The following is a 22,466-nucleotide window of genomic DNA, read 5'->3' as shown; positions in this document are numbered from 1 at the left end:
TAAAACAGCGTTAAGAAGCACAGGGGGGGGAAAAAGCCCAGGCCCGGATGGCTATACAGTTAGGTACTATAAGAAATTTAGTGAAGTACTGCTACCCAAGTTGGAGAAATATATGAATGCTCTGGGAGGTGGGATGGAGGTGAGGAGAGAATCCCTACAGGCCCATGTGGTACTTATTCACAAGGAGGGAAAAGATCCATCTCAGTGCTCCAGCTATAGACCTATCTCATTATTGAACACAGATACTAAACTGTATGCAAAGGTGTTAGCAAACAGGTTGAAAGATCTAATGCCTGAATGGATCCATGGAGACCAGGTGGGCTTTGTTCCAGGGAGAGAAGGTAGAGATAACGGCTTGAGAACCCTGATGCTTATTCAGAAAAGTAGAAAAGGGAAAGCCCCGGTGGTGCTCTTGTCAATTGATGCAGAGAAGGCATTTGATAGAGTGGACTGGGGCTTTATGATGGACAACTTAAAAGTGCTGGGGATAGGTGATAGAATGCGTGAATGGATAAGTAAACTTTATAGAGAGCCCACTGCAATTATCACGGTAAATGGGGAGAGATCAGAACCCATTGGAATGACTAATGGTACAAGACAGGGCTGCCCACTGTCCCCTTTACTATATGTGTTGTCACTCGAACCTCTGTTGTCAACAATAAGGAACAGTGGATCAGTGAAGGGAATTCAGATAGAAACCATAGAACATAGAGTAGCGGCCTTTGCGGACGACTTATTGTTCTATGTGGGGAATCCCCGAATAACTCTCCCAAATATAATGAAGATCCTGAAGGAGTACGGTGAACTATCAAATCTAAAAATTAATCCAACGAAAACAGAGATCCTGAATATTAATATATCAAAGAATGAAAAAGAAAAATTACAAAAAGAATTCCCCTTTATATGGAGAGAAAAGGAGATAAAATACCTAGGAATAAAACTCACTGCCTCATATAAGCATCTGTATAGATTAAACTATATCTCTTTGATAAACGAGATCAGGGAAGATTTAAAAAGACTAGAAGGAGGAAACCCATCCTGGATAGGACGTATAAACCTAGTTAAAATGGTAATTATGCCTAAAATACTGTATAGATTTCAAATGGTACCAATTAAAATTCCAGAGGCCTTCTTTAAGATAATGAAAAAAATGTTAACAAGATACATATGGAAGAATAAAAAACCTAGAATTGCATATGAAACATTGAGTAGGACTAAAGAGAAAGGGGGATTGGCTCTACCAGATGTCAAGAGATACTACAAGGCAGTGGTTTTAGCAAGAATATATGACTGGACATTTAACCATAAGGGGAAAAGTTGGGCAACAATAGAAAATGATCTTAGTGGCATCAGATTGAGTCAGGTGATATGGGTTCCACCACAGTTTAGAGGAATTAAAGAAAGCACAAGTATCTACACTTTAAATGTTTTAAGGATATGGGACAATTTACACAAAAATATGAAATGGGAATTTAACTCTATATTAATGCCTCTCACAAACACTGAGTTCTTTCCCCCGGGAAAGAATAAGATATCAGGGAGATGGTTTAGAAAGGAGGATACCCAACTGAGAGACGTTTTGGTGGAGGGGGAATTGAGATCACTTAAAGATTTAATAGAGAAGAAGGGAGACATTTTTATTAGAATAGATGAATGGAAATATCATCAATTGAAATGTTTTATTGGAAATCTACCGAAACCCCTGAGATTAAAACAGGAGTGGAACATGTTTGAAAGGTTGTTGGAGACACGAAGGGATGGGAAGCACGGTATATCAAAAGTGTACAGAATACTCACAGAATTAGACACAAACACAAAGTTAATTTTTATAACTAAATGGGAAAGGGATATGGGAGTTGGGTTTGATGAGGATAAACAGAGAAAAATGTTTAGATTGATACACGATAATGTTAGTATGAGAGAGGTTGAGATTAATTATAAGTGTGTGACACGATGGCACATTACTCCGAGTGTAGAGCACAAGATGAATGGGGAAAACTCAAATATGTGTTGGAGAGGATGTGGAGAGATAGGCACGGTGTTTCACATATGGTGGGAATGTCCAAGAATTCAGATTTTTTGGAAGAGAATAGTCAAATTGATTGAAGAAATAACTGAAATCGACATAGGGCTAGACCCAACGACGTGCCTCCTACACAATGTGGAGACATCGGTAAATAAATATAAAGACTCAGGTATATGGTATTTCTTGAATGCGGCGAAAGGGCTGATACCCAAGTTTTGGCGGAAATCTGAGGTTCCGAGGGAGGAGGACTGGATAAAAAGAGTGAACCAGATAGGTAGAATGGAAAGATCATACCATATGCAGGAAGATAGGATGAGAGTCTATTACAGGAGATGGGAAAAGTGGGAAAGAGCAGGATTGAAAGAGAAATATAGGGAAATATAAACTAGGATGTTAGCAAAAAATCATTAAGCCTCGAGAGACTAGAATGGGCCAGAGTCTGCAGAGGGGGGGGAGGGGGACGGGGGGTGGGATGGGGGGGTGGTGGGATGGGAAAGAAAAGAGTTTTTAGCGGGGGAAAGGGAGAAATGTTATAAATGTTTATCTGTATGAGAAGTATTTCCCCTTTTTGGGTATTTGTATTGCTATGAAAAATTTAATAAATATTTAAATTAAAAAAAAAAAAAAAAAAAAAGAATGCATGGAAGTTGGAACCCCGATGTCTTCAACTGAGCTGAAGCTAATAGAGAAAATGCAATGGACAGCTTCAAAAACACAGTGAAAGGTGCTGATTTTCAGTGAAGAAAATGAGAATAAAAAGGCACTAGAAAGCTTAAAAATATATGAAAAGTGCACCGGAATGCATGTAAACACACTGAAATACATCTAAACGCTCCAGAATGTGCTTATCCTGAATTGAGATGAAGAAAAAAAGAGTGGAAAAATGCACCAGGAAGAAAGCGCACTGGAATGCATCAAAAATGCAGGCAAATAGCACCAGAATGCACAGAAAAAAGGAATGCATAAAAAATGCATCGCCGCATCGGAATGTCGAAATTATGGCTTGAACTGGCCCTTATTGTCTTGTCTACCTCCAGCCATTGACACTCACCTACAGCTAGGTCCATATATATTTGGACACAGACACAATTTTCATACTTTTGGCTCTGTATGCCACCAGAATAAATGAAAACGAAACAATCCAAATTAATTTGAAGTGCAGACTTTCAGCTTTAATTCAAGGGGTTGAACATAAATATCAAGAACACATTTTAGGAACTGCAACCATTTTTATACATAGTCCCTCCATTTTCAGGGGCTCAAATGTAATTGGACAATTGAACATAATCATAAATAAAATGTTCATTTTTAATATTTTGTTGAGAATCCTTTACTGGCAATGACTGCCTGAAGTCTGGAACCCATGGACATTACCAAAGACTGGGTTTCCTCCTTTTTGATGCTTTGCCAGGCTCTAACTGCAGCTGTCTTCAGTTGTTCTTTGTGGGTCTTTGTGTCTTTAGTTTTGCCTTCAGGAAGTGAAATGCATGCTCAATTGGGTTGAGGTCAGGTGACTGACTTTGCCATTGCAGAATATTCCACTTCTTTTCCTTCAAAAGCTCCTGGGGTGTTTTTGCAGTGTGTTTTGGATCTTTGTCCATCTGTACTGTGAAGAACCGTCCAATCAACTTTGCAGCAGTTGACTGAATCTGGGCTGACAGGATATCTTTAAACACTGCAGAATTCATCCAGCTGCTTCTGTCTTCTGTCACATAAACACCAATGATCCAGTGCCACTAGCAGCCATGCATGCCCATGCCATCACTCCACCATGTTTTACAGATGACGTTGGGTGCTTTGGATCATGAGCTGTTCCAAGCCTTCTCCATACTTTTTTCTTCCTGTCATTCTGGTACAGATTAATCTTAGTTTCAAAGCATGCTTTTCCAGAACTGGTCTGGCTGTTTTATATGTTTTTTGGCGAATTTTAATCAGGGTTTTCTGTTCTTCAGGCTCATGAATGGTTTGCACCTTGTGGTGAACCCTCTGTATTTCCTCTCGTGAAATCTGCTCTTGATTGTAGACTTTGACAATGATGCGCCCACCTCTTGGAGAGTGTCCTTCACTTGTCTGGATGTTGTGAATGGGTTTTTCTTTACCATAGAGAGGATCCTGCGATCATCCACCTCTGTTGTCTTCCGTGGACGTCCATGCCTTTTTATGTTGCTGAGCTCACCAGTGCGTTCTTCTTTCCTCAGAATGTACCAAACTGTTGATTTAGCCACTCCTAATGTTGCTGCCATCTCTCTGAAGGATTTGTTTTGTTTTTGAAGCCTTACAATGGCCTGTTTCACTTGCATGGACATCTCCTTTGAACACATGATGTAGGTTCACAGCAATAGATTCCAAATGCAAATACCACACTTAGAATCACCTCCAGACCTTATACCTGCTTAATTGATGAAAATATAACAAAGGAGTAGCCCACACCTGGCCATAAAACAGCTTTTGATTCAATTGTCCAATGACTTTTGGTCTCTTGAAAAAGGGGGCATGGCTACTCTTAAGAGCTGTAATTCCTAAACTCTTCCCCTAATTTTGGAGTAACATACTCTCAAATTAAACCTGAGAGTGGGCACTTTCAGTCCATATCCATTATATAACTATAGCTGGAATATTTTGGTAAATACCTGAAAAAAACTAAAATTGTGCCTGTGTCCAAATATATATGGACCGAACTGTATGTCCATGAGTTAAAGGATAAGTTTGCCTTTTAAAACAAATAATAAATGCACTTTGTTTTGCAGGTAAAAATGTGCATTTACAATTTTTTTTGTTTAGGAGCCTGTAGAGCAGGCAATGCAATGTCAGGCACCAGCAAACTATCAGTGTAGCTGTTTCCCTGTACCTCCGATACAGGCAGGCAGTTACTTCAGTTCAGGAAGAATCAATGGACTAGGTGGATGTAGTATCAGTGCGATGCTGCATCTTCCCCACGGCCTCTAAGACCAGAACTAGGTGGTCAAAGACTGCTGATCGCTCAGTTTTCAGTGAGCAGAGTTAGTGACTGTCACCAGGGGACGAGAATGACTTGCTCAGGCTCTCCGCCTTGTACTGTGAGGCTGAGACAGTTGTCGGTCAAGCATCGGCAGGATCCCTCCAGAGTCTGGACTGGATGAGTGACATCAGCCAATAGTGGACTTTAGCCTGCTGTCAGCTGAATATGGGTAAAAGAGTGCAGAACTACGTGCTCTCCTGTGACGCACAAGAGAAGTATAGCCAAAAGAGCTTTGTACCTACTTCTCCTTTAGTAAAGAAAAATAATCAGTGAGCACTATTGTGGTTCTTCTCTTTTGTTGAGCTTGAGGCTACGAACATATGTAAATCAGTGAATATGAAGAGGAGCTATTGGGGAGTGAAATCCTGAACGGGGTGCTGTGTGCTGATTGAATACATCTGGCAGAATTGGGGATTCTGTGTCCTTCATGCGAGTTTGACCTTTGCATTGAGGGTCAAACTACAAGGTCAGAGTACACCTTTGGAGCATCAGGTGGAGGATTCGTGTCACCCATCCTGTGTTCAACTTATTGTGGGTTTTGCACCCAGAGCACTGATTATGTCATAGACTTTGGTGAGCTTTGAGCACATTATTTTGTTATAGTCTTCTCACCACTTATTGTACATTTTATGATTTATTGTGTCATCTTCATAATCCATGAAACATAACTATATCTCACAGAAGTGAGCACACCCCTCACATTTTTGTAAATGTTTTATTCTATCTTTACATGTGACAACACTGAAGAAATGACACTTTGCTACAATGTAAAGTAGTGAGTGTACAGCTTGTATAACAGTGTAAATCTGCTGTCTCCTCAAAATAACAACACACAGCCATTAATGTCTAAACCACTGGCAACAGAAGTGAGTACACCCCTAAGTGAAAATGTCCAAATTGGTCCCAATTAGCAATTTTCCTCCCCGATGTTATGTGACTTGTTAGTGTTACAAGGTCTCAGGTGTGAATGGGGAGCAGGTGTGTTAAATTTGGTGTTATCACGCTCACTTTCTCATACTGGTCACTGGAAGTTCAACATGGCACCTCATAGCAAAGAACTCTCTGAGGATCTGAAAAAAAGAATTGTTGCTCTACATAAAGATGGTCTAGGCTATAAGAAGATTTCCAAGACCCTGAAACTGAGCTGCAGCACGGTGGCCAAGACCATACAGCGGTTTTAGGCTACGTTCACACTAGCGTTGTGTGCAGGCGGCAGAGAGGCGTTTGGGAAGCGTTTTTACCGCTTCCCAAACGCCTCTGCACATTACAGCACATGGTGCTGTTCTAACGGGAGCGTTTCCGTCACGTTGCGGCAAAACGGACGCTTCTGGTCGAGTCAGGAGGCGTTGTGGCTTCCTATTCTAGTCTTTGGTGCAACGTGGTTGCGGAGCGTTTGAGGAGCGGTAACACCATTCAAACTGCATTATAGGCGCTTGTGGGGCATTTTTAACGCTCTGCGCATGCGGCGTTTGCCGAGCGTTAAAAAACATTCCGCAAACGCCGGACCAACGCCTGCCAAACGCTATAGGGGCGTTTGGCAAGCGTTGGTAAAACAGCCAAGTGTGAACGAGCCCTAACAGGACAGTTTCCACTCAGAACAGGCCTTGCCATGGTTGACCAAAGAAGTTGAGTGCACGTGCTCAGAGTCATATCCAGAGGTTCTCTTTGGGAAATAGACATATGAGTGCTGCCAGCATTGCTGCAGAGGTTGAAGGGGTGGGGGGTCAGCCTGTCAGTGCTTAGAGCATACGCCGCACACTGCATCAAATTGGTCTACATGGCTGTCATCCCAGAAGGAAGCCTCTTCTAAAGATGATGCACAAGAAAGCCTGCAAACAGTTTGCTGAAGGCAAGGAGACTATGGACATGGATTACTGGAACTATGTCCTGTGGTCTGATGAGACCAAGATAAACTTCTTTGGTTCAGATGGTGTCAAGCATGTGTGGTGGCAACCAGGTGAGAAGTACAAAGACAAGTGTGTCTTGCCTACAGTCAAGCATGGTGGTGGGAGTGTCATGGCCTGGGGCTGCATGAGTGTTGTCGGCACTGGGGAGCTACTGTTCATTGAGGGAACCATGAATGCCAACATGTACTGTGACATACTTAAGCAACGCATGATCCCCTCCCTTTGGAGACTGGGCCGTAGGGCAGTATTCCAACATGAGAACGACCCCAAACACACCTCCAGGACCACCACTGCCTTGCTAAAGAAACTGAGGGTAAAGGTGGACTGGCTAAGCATGTCTCCAGACCTAAACCCTATTGAGCATCTGTGAGGCATCCTCAAACGAAAGGTGGAGGAGCGCAAGGTCTCTAACATCCACCAGCTCCTTGATGTCATCATGGAAGAGTGGAAGAGGCGTCCAGTGGCAACCTGTGAAGCTGTGGTGAACTCCATGCCCAAGAGGGTTAAGGTAGTGCTGGAAAATAATGGCGGCCACACAAAATATTGACACTTTGGGCCCAATTTGGACATTTTCACTTAGGGTGTATTCACTTTGGTTGCCGGCGGTTTAGACGTGAATAGCTGTGTGTTGAGTTATTTTGAGGGGACAGCAAATTTACACTGTTATACAAGCTGTACATTCACTACTTTACACTGTAGCAAAGTGTCATTTCTTCAGTGTTGTCACATGAAAAGATATAATAAAATATTTACAAAAATGTGAGGGGTGTAGTGGCTTTTGTGAAATACTGTGTATTCTAAATGCAATAACATGTGCATTTTATTTATTTACATTTGGGGTGTTGTGTGGCGGTACACCTTTTTTGGTAGCTGCTAAGGGGATTGTAATTTATTTTCACCTAGGAAATAAGATGCAGGTGTTTTCTTTTACCAGATCTTAGATGGTATGCAACACCTTGAACAATAATTAATTTTTCCATTGCTGGCAATAACTTGTATTGGAGGGATGTGGCCAAATGGGTTCATTACTACATATGTTATGGTTATGCCTGCATGTAAGGAGTTATTTGAACATGGGATTCAGGATTCTTACTGAAGGTACAGGGTATATTACAAAAGCCAATCCTGAAATGGCAATGCTCAGTATAGGAATAGACTTCTCTCCTACTATGGCTCCTCATTAGGAATGTCTTTTTTGCAGCTAGATTAAACACTTGAAGAGCAAGCCTTTTTTGAACATTTTTGTTTACATGTAAAAATCAGTATTTTTTGCTAAATAAATTACGTATGTTTTAAAGCGAAGGCCCTAGAAAATAAAATGGTGGGTGCTGCAATTTTTAATGTCACACTATGCACAGCAGAAAAATACACTTTAATGAATTTTAATGCACAAAAACACAATACCCCATTGTTTGGTAAAATATAAAAGATGATGTTAGGCCAAGTAAATATAAACCAAACATGCTATCACAAGAGATCAACATCCTTTGTGATAGCATGGGCAGTGACAGGTACTCTTTGCTGAGAGATCTGGGGTCTGTTCGGCTCCAGATCTCCCCTCTGCTTTTAAGCATTGGATCAAACCAAGATCAGTTTGATCCAATGCTTTTTCCAAACCAATAATGGTTTGTTTACAAATGGCAAAACCAGAAGGGACTAAATACTTGTCGCTTCTGGTTTCTTAGACCATAGAGATGATCATGGACGTTCCAGTCCTTCAGCATCTCTATGGACAGCTGGCAGAACTGCTGATGGGACAGGAGAGGCAGGGGAGGTGGCAGGAGGGGGAACCCTCTCCCACCACTTGTAAAAGTAATCTAGTGGATATTTAGCCACTAGGTTTGCTTCTAAAAAAATACAGCACTGCCGGCTTAAAGAAAACAATACCGGAATGATGCCTGCAGCTGCGGGCATCATCCTGTTATAACCACTGAAACTCCCATCATGTATGGGTATGTAGCAGGGAGTCAAGTGGTTAATGATAGTCGAGAAGTGGAAAGGAAATGTGGTTCCCAACATTACTGAACTGACCAGAAATGTAGAAGTAATATATACCTAGGAAAAGAGTATAGTATATCAAATGGGAAACAGAAAACATTTGGGATGATCCTTGGGATCTGTGGATAGTGTATACACTAGTGATTAAAGATAATACTGTGACTAAAATTAATAATCCCCAGCAGCTGCTTGTAGACATTACCCTTGATACCAAACCAGCATAATAACATTAAACAGCAGTGTTATACCCTCATTCACATATTTATACTTATTAAACCAGCAATAATCCCAAAAGCAAATATTTTATATTGCAGATTACTTATTCTTAGATGTGATGGCTGCATTTGTTTTCTTTTTTAGGATTTTTTTCCTTTATTTTCATGTGGTGATCCAGCCAGTTAGTCTGTTTTTCAACAGAAAAGTCTCTCCTGCAAATGTAGCAGCTAGAGCAGTGATCTCCAAACTGTGGACCTTTTCTTGCATTCATCTGGCCCTTTGGGCACTACTCTGACTACTGACACCAATGATGAGGCATCATCTCTTCTACTGACACCAATACTAGGGTATAATTCCTCCCACTGATAGCAATGATGGGGAACTATTCCTCTTAATGACACCAATGATGAGGCACCATTCCCTCTAATCTCACCAACAATGTGGCATCATTTCTCACACTGACGCCAACAACGGGGCACTATTTCTCCAACTGACACCAAGGATGGAGATGGGCAGTATTCCTCCCACTGACCCCAATGATAGGGCAGTATTCCTCTCACTCACCTGAAAGATATGCACTATTCCTCCTCCTACTGATCAAACGCGCAATTATTTTTCACTCCCCTTGACCCTAGGTTATTTTCTACTCCCAGTGGCCACAGTCTGGCCCCCCTAAAGTCTGAAGGCCAGTAAACTGGCCCTTTGTTTAGAAAGTTTGGAGAGCCCTGCTTCAAAGCAAAAAAAAAAAAAAATTTTATGGATTTACTGAAAAAAAGAGAATTCATTGCTTTTGAAAAACATTTATCTAGTCCATTAAAAATATTATGCAGGGGAATTTTAAACACAAGAGATTTTATGAAATGGAGTAAAATTAAAGTGACACAATTTGAAAAATATGATGCAATTTGTACCATTTTTTTTGTCCTAACGCTGTATGCTTACAAGATCATCTCAGAACGCCCTTGTAGGAATCTATCACACAGACGACCGTGCAAGAACTGGATCTTGCGACGTCACAAAGTTGGAAAATGGATGAGAAGCACGATACGACACAAAAAGTGGAAAATAAATCACTTTGAAGTAAAATGATGGAAAAGAGGAAAGGAAGGATCCACATCATAGTATCAATATGAACAGAAGATGTCTGAATGACAAAAGAATTTAAGAAAAAATAAAAATGGGGTTAATAACGTGAGGCAACACTTCAAATCAAGTAAGCAAACGTACCATTAGTCGGATGCTTTGCAAACGACACAGAAAATCGTTTTACAGCTGGCATAGACAACAGTTCTGAGGAAATAAAAGAAAACAGGCATTGGCATTAAGATCCTGGTTTTGGCCACCAAGACAAGCACATATACACACCAAAAGGATCCTGGGACAACAAACAGCAACTTGTGTTAAAGCCAAAACATCATCCATTCTCTTTGTGGTTATTCTCACAAGCCACACACAGGAGAAAATCAGTTTCAGAAAAGATCAGTTTATAATGTTATGCTTTTCATGCACAGGTTATCCATCCAAAGATGTTACTGTGTGACTTTCCCAAGTCATGGCTCAGGTTCAGCTGTGGACTACAGAACAGAAATAGAAATCAGAATTGCTGTGACAGCTTTCATTTTACCAAATTTTTGGAAAAAAAGCACAACTGATTCAAGTATGAAAAATGGTTGAAATAGTCAGCTTTGCGTACAACAATAAATGAAAAGCTAGCTTTCATTTTCTAACCTGCACTAGAAACGTTGCAGAAGGAATCTTATTGTTACTAGTATGAGTACTAGTAGACATTAAAAGACAGTTGCTCAATGTGTTTTCAGCCTAGAAGTAGCATCAGATGCTGATGGCCTACCATTGTCAGGGGTAAATAAACAGTCAGGCTAGCAGAGCATGTCCCAGTTACTAATAGTTTTGCTCTGATTAGCCAACAATAGCACCCCACTCCTTTCCTTTCCACTGCAAACCAAGATTATAAAGTCAGTAGGTCTGTGGCAGTTCATGGAGGGTCCTTGAAGAAAGTCCCTAAAAGCATGTGAAAATTGTGGTGGTGGTAGAGAAGAACAGCACATGAATAAAAAAGAAAACTCTTGGAAACTCCAGTTGCTTGAAGAAAAATGATAATTCTGGAACACAATATCATATTAGAACACTGCAGAGCCTATGACCAACTAATCTAACACAACCAAAGCTTTGAAAGAGGAAGCCCATGCTGCCTGAGGCATTTTGTTCCATACACTAATAAAGTGAACTTTGTTCTTGAACCTGCTGAGATTTCCCAAACTTTTTATTCATGTAGGGCACTCCTGCCCCACCTCCACAATCCTGAAGGACAGTCAATTCACTCCTGCAGGATAGACAGGACTAAAAAGTCCATAAGCAGCTTTACGAATAGAAATGCACTCATCTATCAGGCACTCTTGATACATGAACCCAGAGTGTTGTTTCTAATATATATAAGTTAATTAGATTTATTGCAAGGGGATATTTGTGAATCTACCTGATGCTTCTCAGTGGTTAAATCCACCTGTCAAAGATGTTTGGTCTAATTACAAAGTTGCATTTTATTTTACAATTCAATCCCATCTGAATTTAAGATTTTTATTGGGAACAGGTTCTCATATCGCCATCATCATCATATCATACACTTTCACAGAGATTTTACCACAGAAGCCTGTATCCCTTTCACCTCCTACATGACAAACGTGTCACTTTCTTTAAGGTGAATTCCCCCGGTATATGTCTGTTCTAACCATCTATACTGTATAGCAAAATAGAGTGCATGGGTCACAAAACTGGCTGAACAAAATTACAAATCCTTTGGCAGGCAGAATAGTTCACATATATTACATTTATGTTTTATATACAGTTTGTGCATGTATTTGTGGTTTGCCAGGAATTCAGCCTTATGCACAAATGCTGAAAAGTGATAAATCTTAAAACACCTAGACTTTTGGAACTTTGTCTAGATTACATGTGTCAAACACAAGGCCCACGGGCCAATTCATGTAGCCCTAAGACCTCTCTTAAAGCTGTGGGACCCCCTTCGTCTCTGTACCCACCTTGTCTCAGCAATCGGCAGCAGAGAGGAGAAGGGAACTCCTCTGACAGATCCTGAGCTTCTCTGTGCAGCCACAGCTCCCCCTCGTCTCTGCTTCCCCTGGTCTCAGCATTCAGAAGACTCCGGCAGCTGACTCCAACCCTTTGGTTCTCCTACAGACCTTACACTTTCTGCTTACTAGCCATGTCCCCAACTTCTTCCCATCAGCAGAACAAGGTAAGGGAGGTGCATTGTGATGTAAGGGAGGATGGGGGACTCTTGACATCTGATGTAAAGGGGGAGGGGGTGCTCTGGAGCCCCAAGCAGGATCAAAATACCCAAGCAGGATGAATGATCTTCAATCAAGTGAGTATATGCCCACTTGTAATGCTTTATTGTTACACATGCCTTATCTACATAAAAACAGGACGCAATCATTTTTCTAATCTCAAACTCATATCACTGTCTGTGAAAACAGTTTGTGGTGTAATCCACAAATGCAAGGTAAAGTTCTATCATATAAAGAAGAAGCAATTTCTGAACATGATCCAGAAACGCCACTGTCTTTTCTAGGCCAAAGCTCATTTAAAATGGTCTAATGCAAAGTGGAAAACTGTTCTGTGTTCAGACAAAACGAAATTTGACATTCTTTTTGGCAACAATGGGCACTTTGTTCTCCGGACTACAGATGAGTGAGACCTTCCACCTTGTTATCAGCGCTCAGCTTCAAAAGCCTGCATCTTTGATGATATGGGGGTGCATTAGTGCATATGGAATGTGTAGCTTGCACATTTGGAAATGCACCATCAATGCTAAAAGATATATCCAGGTGTAGAGCAGAATAAGCTCCCATCCAGATGACGTCTTTTTCATGGAAGGTCTTGCATATTTTAGAAGCACAATGCTAAATCACATACAGTATCCATGACAACAGCATGACTTCATAGTAGAAGTGTCTAGATGCTTAACTGGCCTGCCTGCAGTCCGGACCTTTCCCAAATTGAAAATATTTGGAACATCTTGAAACAAGAACTACAACAAAGATGACCCAGGTCCGTTGACCAGTGAAAATCCAATATCAGGTAAGGATTGGAAGGCATTCCTGTCCCATATTTCCAGCAACTGGTCTCTTCAGTTTGCAGATGTTTACAGAGTGTTGTTAAAAGAGGGGATGCTACACCAGGAACACCAGGGATTTCACACAAAGGAAGCAATTAAAAGAAAACAGGATCATTTTTCATACAAGTACATGGTACAGCAGGCACATATCAGAAATATGAACTGTTGGGTTTACATATTCTTTAATAACCAATGAGTCATCCTTGCTGCCAACAGCAGGAATGAGTCAAGTTTGTTTCCTGGCTGGCAGATGCAAAAACAGATGTAACAATGAATGTTGTCCATTTACATCCGTTTAAATGGAACAGGATGGAGACTTGTTCCTTAAAAAAAACAAAACACAGACCTAAATGGAAATGGATGTAAACGAATGCTTATCCATTTACATCTGTTAGCCCATGGAGATGCAAAAACGGATTGGATGAAAAACGGACAGATGGAGCGTTCCTGTGAAAATGGCTAAATGCTGCATCCCTCTTGCAGTGAGTTTATATAATGATGTCAATTTACGCGGCGCTTTACATATATATATTGTACATTCACATCAGTTCCTAACCATCAAGGAGCATACAATCTAAGGTCCCTAACTCACATTCATACATACACATACTGGGGCCAATTTGGACAAGAGCCAATTAACCTACCAGCATGTCTTTGGTAGGAAGCATGTGGGAGGAAACCAGAGTACCCGGAAGAATACACAGGCATAGGGAGAACATGCAAACTCCAGGCAGGTGGTGCTGTGTTTGGGATCTGAACCAACAAACCTAGTGCTGCCAGGTGGAAGTGCTAACCATTTAGCCACTGTGTAGTTGCTAAATATGTTCTTAATCTGAAAAAAAGAAACCAACACAGCCCACTACATCTAAAGACTGGTAAGCTGCAATATATTACACTTTTGTTTTTGAGTTTAGTTGTCCTGTAACTCAGAAGCACAGAGTAACTGTAGTTTTGACATGCAGTATATGTTATAATAAAGCAAACCTAAAGTCTCTCTGTAAACATGCACATTTCCATGGGTGGCCCCATGATTGTTAGTATGCAAAAGATGGTTCAGAGAGAATCTACTATTTTGAATAAACATGCAAAAAATTGAAACATTCCCTAGTCAAAAACAGTCTAGGCTGCATTCTGCCTCTTAGGTGCATGTTGAAATATTGTAATCAGACTTATCAGCCCACCTCTATTTGACTTCTCAAATGCAGTTCTTCAAAGTTGAGCTATATATAATATGGGCACCTGACATAACATTTTCGCTGGATCTTAGGGACCTAACAAAACATGTGTGCCTTCCTCCTCTATTAGCGCTCTATTTCCTTTTTTTAGTTTTCTATTCTATTACCCACTTCAGCTCCCCAAGAAACACAACATCCCTTATGGCTGTCGGCTGTATCTCTTAAAGTGATACTACAGCTAAAAACAAAATTTTACCTAAAGCATTGCTTGCATCAAGGTAAAAAAACATTTTTTATCTCTTTGTGGAGAGGAAGAGGGGAGAATAGATTCAGCATTGTGCACGGCTGCATCTCTTCTCCCCTCTCTTCCTTTCCTCCTGCTGCTGTCAATCAAATGCAATAAGGAAATGGGGGGGACCTAAGTCCCGCTGTGCACACACAGCTCGGGAGCATGCAGACACGGTGTGCCTCCATAGCAAATGGCTTGATATGGGGACACGAAGAAGAGGAGGAGCCAAGATAGTTCATGGCAGACCTGAGAAGAGGAGGATCGGGGTTGCTTTGTTGAACACCACAGCACAGAGCAGGTGAGTATAACATGTTTGTTACTTTAATTAAAAAAAATGTGAGCTTAACGGTTTAAGTTCCAAACCCCCTCTCTTTTATTATTATTGAAAATTGATGGCAGTGGTGAGAGAGGATCGCTGCGTCCCAGAGCAATTTTGTAATTGTCATGCTCTGGGTATGCATATCAGTATGTTTTATTGATTCTCAGCTGTGTCTGAGAAATTTCAGTATGTTACCCTATATCTGTATCTTTGCCTTTGTCCTAAATAAAGTACTGGAAAAAAAACACTAACAACAACAACATCATGTGCCAGGCTGAGAGATTTTATGCAAAGTGAAGGTAAATGTGTTTAGCATTGTAGAAGAGGTTATTACTTTTGCAATGAATGTTGTTGAGCATCTTAAGCCCTGTACACACAGGCCGAAAACTGTCTGAAAAGGGCCGGTGTGGCAGGAACTAGCCGGCTTTCTGCCCGTGTGTATAGCTGTCTGTTCTACAGAAGCCTGTGATCAGTAGAGGATTTTGTTCATTAAAATAAGTAAATGCCTTTGTTGGAGGGGAAAAAAAAAAAACAAAAACAAAAAAAAAAAGTAAATGCCACCTTGGTGAAGATCTTACCTACAAAGTGGTAATACAGATCACCTACTGCAAAACACAAAGTGCAGGTGTATCAGAAAGGTGGGAAAGTCAAAGTAAGCAACTGTTATGCCTACTGAAGCCAGGAAATCCCACGGGAAGGAGGGAGGCAATGATTGACATGGCAATCTCCAACTCTTAAACTGCAGTTACAAATTTCAAGTCTTTAGATCCAGAATGGGATGAACTCCACCATTTGACTTGGGAACTGTGAACAGGTTTGAATAGAATCCCTAAAAGCATTCTTCGGTTGGAAATGGCACACATGGACAGAATGATGTTCATCGGATATCTGGCAAAGCGTGTCTACCAAGCTGTTCATGCATTGGCAAAAGGCCACAAGTACAAGCTCTATTTGGTGGAAAAGAGAGGGGTCCATTAAGATCGGTCCATGTGCTTAGTCTACACAGCCAGAGTCTGGCAAACTGCCATGGTAACAACTGCAGGTTGCATGGCGGTGTCTACCGAGGATGGAAGGGTATTAATAGGGCCTCTAACCTTTTATCCACTGAATTCTTCACATAGAATTATGCTCCCCCAGGGACAGTTAGTATTTTGGTAAGACAAAAGATAACAGGGTCCACTACAGGGACAGGGGGTCCATTTTTGCATGAAGCTGTCCTCGATATTGCTGAGCAAAACATTGTAAAGGAGCAAATAGTTTTTCAGGGTCAACCCAGTCACCATATAGGACAGGCCCTAAGAGTGAGTGAACTAGAAAAGTCTTATCAAGCTTGGGAAATTGTAGAGACCCATGCGGTAGACTTTGGGGGAACAGACTCAGGGCTGATCCAAATCTAAACAAGAGTGTACAGTATCAATAAGAGTGGCAATGATATCCCTTAAGCTTTAATGAAATTTCAGCCAAATGTGACTCATCTGAACCCTGAGAAAGGGGGGATCCTTCCCTCTACCTCCTCTTCAGGCAGTGTGTCTATGGCCAAGGAAAAGTCAGAGACCAACCCAGAAGGGGCACCCTTGTGACCCCTGTTATCCACAGCCTCTAAAAGGGCTAAAATTCTTCCTATGAAATCGGACTTTTTAGCAGAAAATTCCTTGATAGATATAAAGGAGGAAGGCTGTGCAGCTCAAGGGCCAGCACATTTCCTAGAGGAAGTCAGGGAATCAGACTGAGGGCAGCAGATGTCTTTGCACTCTGAGCAGGATGCAAAAGATATGACCTCTCCTGGATTTACCCTCTACGGAGGGCATACCCCTGAAAGGGTCTTCAGGGAGCAGGCTCTGCAGCTGTTTAGCACCATGTGGCTAATTCAACATGATGCACCACGTGACACAGTGGGTACGGTGCAGCCAGGACTCTTGATAGAAGAATCATCACAGGGAAAAATCATACACAGGAAATAGGTAAGATTCTCTCAGTAAAGAGAAGGGCTCTGTCACTTAAGGACAATAGCAAACAACTGAGGCTAGCTGGGAGTAGGAGGGGATATATAAGGAATGTCCCTGCAGTGTTTTTTTTTTTCCTTTTTTTGCCAGTCAACAATCAATTGAAAGTAGCTGTACAGTGCGACTTTGATTTCAGTACAATGCAACTAGAAAATTTATTTTTTCTAAATACAAGCAGTACAGTAAATTTGACTTGATATCTGCAACCTTCAATCTGCTGTACAACAGAGCTCAAACTAGGTGAGGAAACAACACCACAAAGAACAAGTCAACTGTGTGACAGTACTAATGTGCTCCTGTATATGTATTTGATTGGTGTATTTAGCGGTTTGTCTGGAGTTTAGCCCTATTGCTTCAAATCATGTCCTCCGTCAAGTGTAAAGTAATATCTACTAGGAGTACCCTTAAAAAGTCAGTAAACTTAAAACTTAAACTTAGCAGTATTAAACCCCAAACCAAAAATGTAATATATTGCAGTTTACCAATCTTAGATGTGGTGGCTGCACTAGTTTTCTTTTCTTTGTCTTTTCTCCCCTGTTTTTACCTGGTGATCTGGCCTGTAACACACCTCCTGTATTAGTGAGATACCACTTTGAAGGAATGAGCAAAGGACACAGTAGACAGCAGCACTGTCAGTCTGGGGGAGGGTTGGAGTGTTAAATGCATTAGCAGATTTGAATACAATAACAAATTGGCTCAAAACGCCAGCTAAAACTTTATAATAAGTTACAGCAAACAGTTTCTTTCCGTGTGGGATAAAGGTTTTACATGAATAAGTAAAAACTGATCATTTCAATCACCCCTGTCCATGGTACATGGATTGTCTCATCCATGTAAACTGGTACATTCTGCTGGAGAGCTTGAACTGAATCACCAGATAAAAAAAGAAGAAAGAATGCCTAAAAAAAAAAGAACTAATGCAGCCATCACATCTAAAATGTGGTAAGCTGCAATATAATAAATGTTTACTTTTGGGTTTAATACTGCTTTAAATTATAATTGTTTACAGTATATAGAACTATACCACTTTCAAATATCTATGGATAGTTTTAAAACTGTATCAGAACAAAACATACATCTTAGGTAGGATAATTTTCTATATGATATCATATTTCAGTTCAGTAACAGGAATACTGTGATAAGGATACTTTAGTTGTTGAATTTAAAATACAAAAATCGCAGCAATCAATGCTCCTATTCTGGCATTTTTAAATAGGAACACATTCTCCCCTTCAGCCATAACAATGCACACATATTATAAAGTCTGGTAGCCCTCTGAGTGCCAGACCTTGTTGCCAGTATGAGAATTTACATTTGTGCATCTGCTGTGACAAAATTGCATTTATAATATAATACCTTAAAACGATAAAGTGCAGCGCTTAACCAGGTGAAGAAGACAATGAATAGGTAATCACAGTGAGTGCTTAACCAAATAAAAAAGTCAATGTATAGGTATCCGCAGTAAATCACTGTATGGATGCGAATTCCCACGGCCTCCACTCTGTCAAAATAGTAGAAATGCGCACTCACCGGAAACGCATAGGATATGCGCATGTGTGATTATGCATCACAGGCAATGGGAACATCAGAGGTTAGGCAGCCAGGCATCTCCCTCATGGTGGGTCATCACAGACTCTTTGATAAGGTCATCGTCACGTTGTTGTTATTTCTCCGCCCGTCTCCCCGCCATGGCGGAGGTGGCGGCGGGCAGCAGAGCGGGGAGACGGGCGGAGAAATAACAACAACGTGACGATGCTGACGCTCAGAAAATGCTAAAAGCCTAAAGTGAAAACACTTTTGCCATCCTGAGAGGAGATTCCTTTACAACACCTGGCTGACCTTAAGGGGACCCCTGGACCTTATCAAAGAGTCTGTGATGACCCACCATGAGGGAGATGCCTGGCTGCCTAACCTCTGATGTTCCCATTGCCTGTGATGCATAATCACACATGCGCATATCCTATACGTTTCCGGTGAGTGCGCATTTCTACTATTTTGACAGAGTGGAGGCCGTGGGAATTCGCATCCATACAGTGATTTACTGCGGATACCTATACATTGACTTTTTTATTTGGTTAAGCACTCACTGTGATTACCTATTCATTGTCTTCTTCACCTGGTTAAGCGCTGCACTTTATCGTTTTAAGGTCATATTGATATATTTCTGAGGTACTGTGGTTACCTATAGTGTTCTAGCTGCTGACATTGTTAGAGAGCGCTCACGATCTTTTCATACCAGTTATAATATAATACCATTCCAAATATTTAAATTTTTACAAATATGCCAGCCTTTACATACGGTAAATATTTGTAAATGGTGCAGGCAGCACTGTAACACAGTGCATATATGTATATTTCCATAAAACCGTTTACACAAAAGGAGTTCCTGATTACTGGTGAATATCAAAAGATCACAATACAAGATTTTAAAATTTGGTTTAGCGGTATTAGTATTTACACCTGACACTGCAACATACATACAGGCAAAATGTTACTGCTAAGTATTTCCCATAACATACGTGTTGTATCTTTTTAATTTTTTTAGTGTTCTTGTCAGGAAGCACATACCAGTAGACAGGATGGCTCTTCTGGATGGCGTCCTGTGCATAGGCGCAGGGTAATTCAGTCTTTTGCATGCACTTAGGAAATGTGCATGTGCTCATGCACATCTGTTGCTCACGCATACGCATCTTTTGCTTGCACTGGCGCCAAGCAGGCTATTTAAACTGAGCTTGTGCTATACTTCAGTGCTGTCTTGTCTACAGGGTTCCGATGCATACCCGCAACATGTTGCTCCGCATCTGGCTACTGTTATTGGCTTGTCTTGACTACTCAACTCTCCCTGCACTGACCTGGGCCTGCCTCTGACCTCGATTCTGCTTGCAATCCTTGCTGCTAATCCACTGATCTGTTACTGCCAGCTCGCTCCTGTCTCCTGCTCACTGGTGTCCATCCGGCACTCCTGCTCCGCTGTGGTCCACTGGTGGTCTTCCTCTGCTTGATCCTGATAGTTCATCCAGCCCTGTAGCTAGCAAAACCAATAGGCTCTCGTGACACTCTGTACTCCTGCGCCATCTGACTGCTCTATCAGGGGCCCTGAGTCAGAGGTGTAAGAGAGGCCTTCATCATTGTGTCAGACTCTTCTACCAGGTATGAGACAGGTGTTTTACACACAATGAGATGCAGAGCTGAGTGCAAATGCTTTACTTTTCATACCACTATAGTGAAACATAAAATAAATAGTGAAACACGCAAACTTATACATGCTGATCATAACAAATCTTTATGTAGACTGACTGTTTCTATGAAAGGAAAATCATAGAACAAATAGAGTCTATAATTTTTCACCACATGACAAAATTATACAATATTTTAATTTATATTTCAACTTGCTCTAATGAAATATCCTATGTGTATTAATAGTCAGATAATCGTTTATAAATCCTCTTAACAGAATTATTACTAAGCATCGATCATCATTTTGACAATGCAAAAGTTACATGCAAGAGTCCTCGCCTTCCCCAAAGCGTTGGACTTAAAAATATCAAAGAGTTGGGATACAAAGTGCATCTGTCTTTGACACACGTACCGTCTTTGTAAGTCAAGCTGGCAGCGGCGCTGATTTTTTTGCGATGGCTGCGTGCGTAGTCCTGTAGATTTGGAGCGCTGGAGGAGCCTCCCAGCACTGTGGTGCTGAACAGACCAGTGCACTGTGATCCTGAAAGGTGGGGATTGGGGATTAGTATTCACACAGATCTACAACATGCCATTAAAGACCAATCACCTGGGTTAATGGCCGCCATCATTCCATAAGCTGTAGCATCAGTTCTTTTCTGCAAATGCTAAACAATGTTATCATCAAGTGGTTTTAGTGCAGGTTTAATGGAAGAGACCAGCAAACCAGGAATCCTCCAAATTATTCCACAGTATCAGCAATATAATTAAACATATGGCATTATAATAAAGGTTCATCATTGGAAGGCATGGACATGCCAATTCACTTGCTGTTCCAAAGAAGCATATGAGAAATCCAAAGGTAATATATAACTAAGAGGACATGACTGCTCATTAGAATATTGTCTAAAGAGGACACTAATCTCTTCGCAGAAAGCTACATTTTCATGATAGAGCAGTCAATCTCAATTACATAAACAAGATAAATAAAATAAACATGGTGTGTATATATATATATACACTGCACAAAAAAATTAAGGGAACACTTTGAAAACACATCAGAACTCCATAAGGAAAAATATCATGCTAGGTATCTATACTGATATGGACTGGGTTATGTGTTAGGAACGTAAGGATGGCCCATCGTTTGATGGAAATGAAAATGATGATCAACCTACAGAGGACTGAATTCAAAGACACACCAAAAATCAAAGTGGAAAAAATTATGCAGCAGGCTAGACCATTTTGCTAAAATTTCACTGCAGAAACTCAAAATGGTACTTAGTAGTTTGTATGGCCCCCACGTGCTTGTATGCATGCCTGACAACATAGGGGCATGCTCCTAATGAGATGATGGATAGTGTCCTAGAGTATTTCCTCCCAAATCTGTACCAGGGCATCACTGAGCTCCTGGACAGTCTGAGGTGCAACCTGGCGACGTCAGATGGACCTAAAAACATGATATCCCAGAGGTGTTCTATTGGATTTAGGTCAGGCGAGCGCAGAGGCCATTGAATGGTATCATTTCCTTCATCCTCAAGGAACTGCCTGCATGCTCTCGCCACATAAGGCCGGGCATTGTCGTGCACTAGGAGAAAGCTAGGACCCACTGCACCAGTGTAGGGTCTGACAATGGGTCCAAGGATTTCATCCCAGTACCTAATGGCAGTCAGGGTGCCATTGTCTAGCCTGTAGAGCTCTGTGCGTCCCTCCATGGATATGCCTCCCCAGACCATCCCTGACCCACCACCAAAACGGTCATGCTGAACGATGATACAGACGGCGTAAAATTATTCTCAACTACTTCAGACCCTTTCACATCTGTCACATGTGCCCATGTGCCCAGGGTGAACTTGCTCTCATCTGTAAAAAGCGGACCTGCCAATTCTGGTGTTCAATGGCAAATGCCAATCAAGCTCTATGGTGTCGGGCAGTGAGCACAGGGACCACTGGAGGACGTCGGGCCCTCAGGCCACCCTCATGAAGTCTGTTTCTGTTTGTTTGCTCAGAGACATTCACACCAGTGGCCTGCTGGAGGTCATTTTGTAGGGCTCTGGCAGTACTCATTCTGTTCCTCCATGCACAAAGGAGCAGATACCACTCCTGCTGATGGGTTAAGGACCTTCTACAGCCCTGTACGGCTCTCCTAGAGTAACTGCCCCTCTCCTGAAATCTCCTCCATGCTCTTGAGACTGTGCTGGGAGACAC

At 41.4% G+C, this 22,466-nt stretch overlaps 1 protein-coding gene across 28 annotated transcripts in view; it reads right to left on the bottom strand.

The window, feature by feature from the left end:
• The window catches only part of PPIP5K1 (diphosphoinositol pentakisphosphate kinase 1), a 239,393-nt gene that overhangs the window by 52,663 nt on the left and 164,264 nt on the right, over positions 1-22,466 (bottom strand). For 14 of the 28 annotated variants that reach the window (XM_089676362.1, XM_089676369.1, XM_089676373.1 and 11 more), the window contains 2 exons: positions 20,674-20,802; positions 10,373-10,435 (listed from right to left, as the gene is read on the bottom strand). The exons of 5 other annotated variants lie outside the window; for them this stretch is intronic. In XM_089676362.1, coding sequence (XP_089532488.1) covers positions 10,373-10,435; positions 20,674-20,802 — 192 coding nt within the window. The remainder of the gene's footprint in view (positions 1-10,372; positions 10,436-20,673; positions 20,803-22,466) is intronic. 9 more of the 28 variants (XM_089676368.1, XM_089676378.1, XM_089676386.1 and 6 more) reach the window with 2 other exon arrangements.

Source organism: Staurois parvus, unplaced genomic scaffold (genome assembly GCF_062004578.1).
Source record: "Staurois parvus isolate SC_StPar_1 unplaced genomic scaffold, SC_StPar_1.0 ptg000168l, whole genome shotgun sequence".
NCBI classification, from domain to species: Eukaryota; Metazoa; Chordata; class Amphibia; order Anura; family Ranidae; genus Staurois; species Staurois parvus.
Note: the sequence above shows the minus strand (reverse complement) of the source record. Positions and strands in the feature narration are given on the sequence as shown.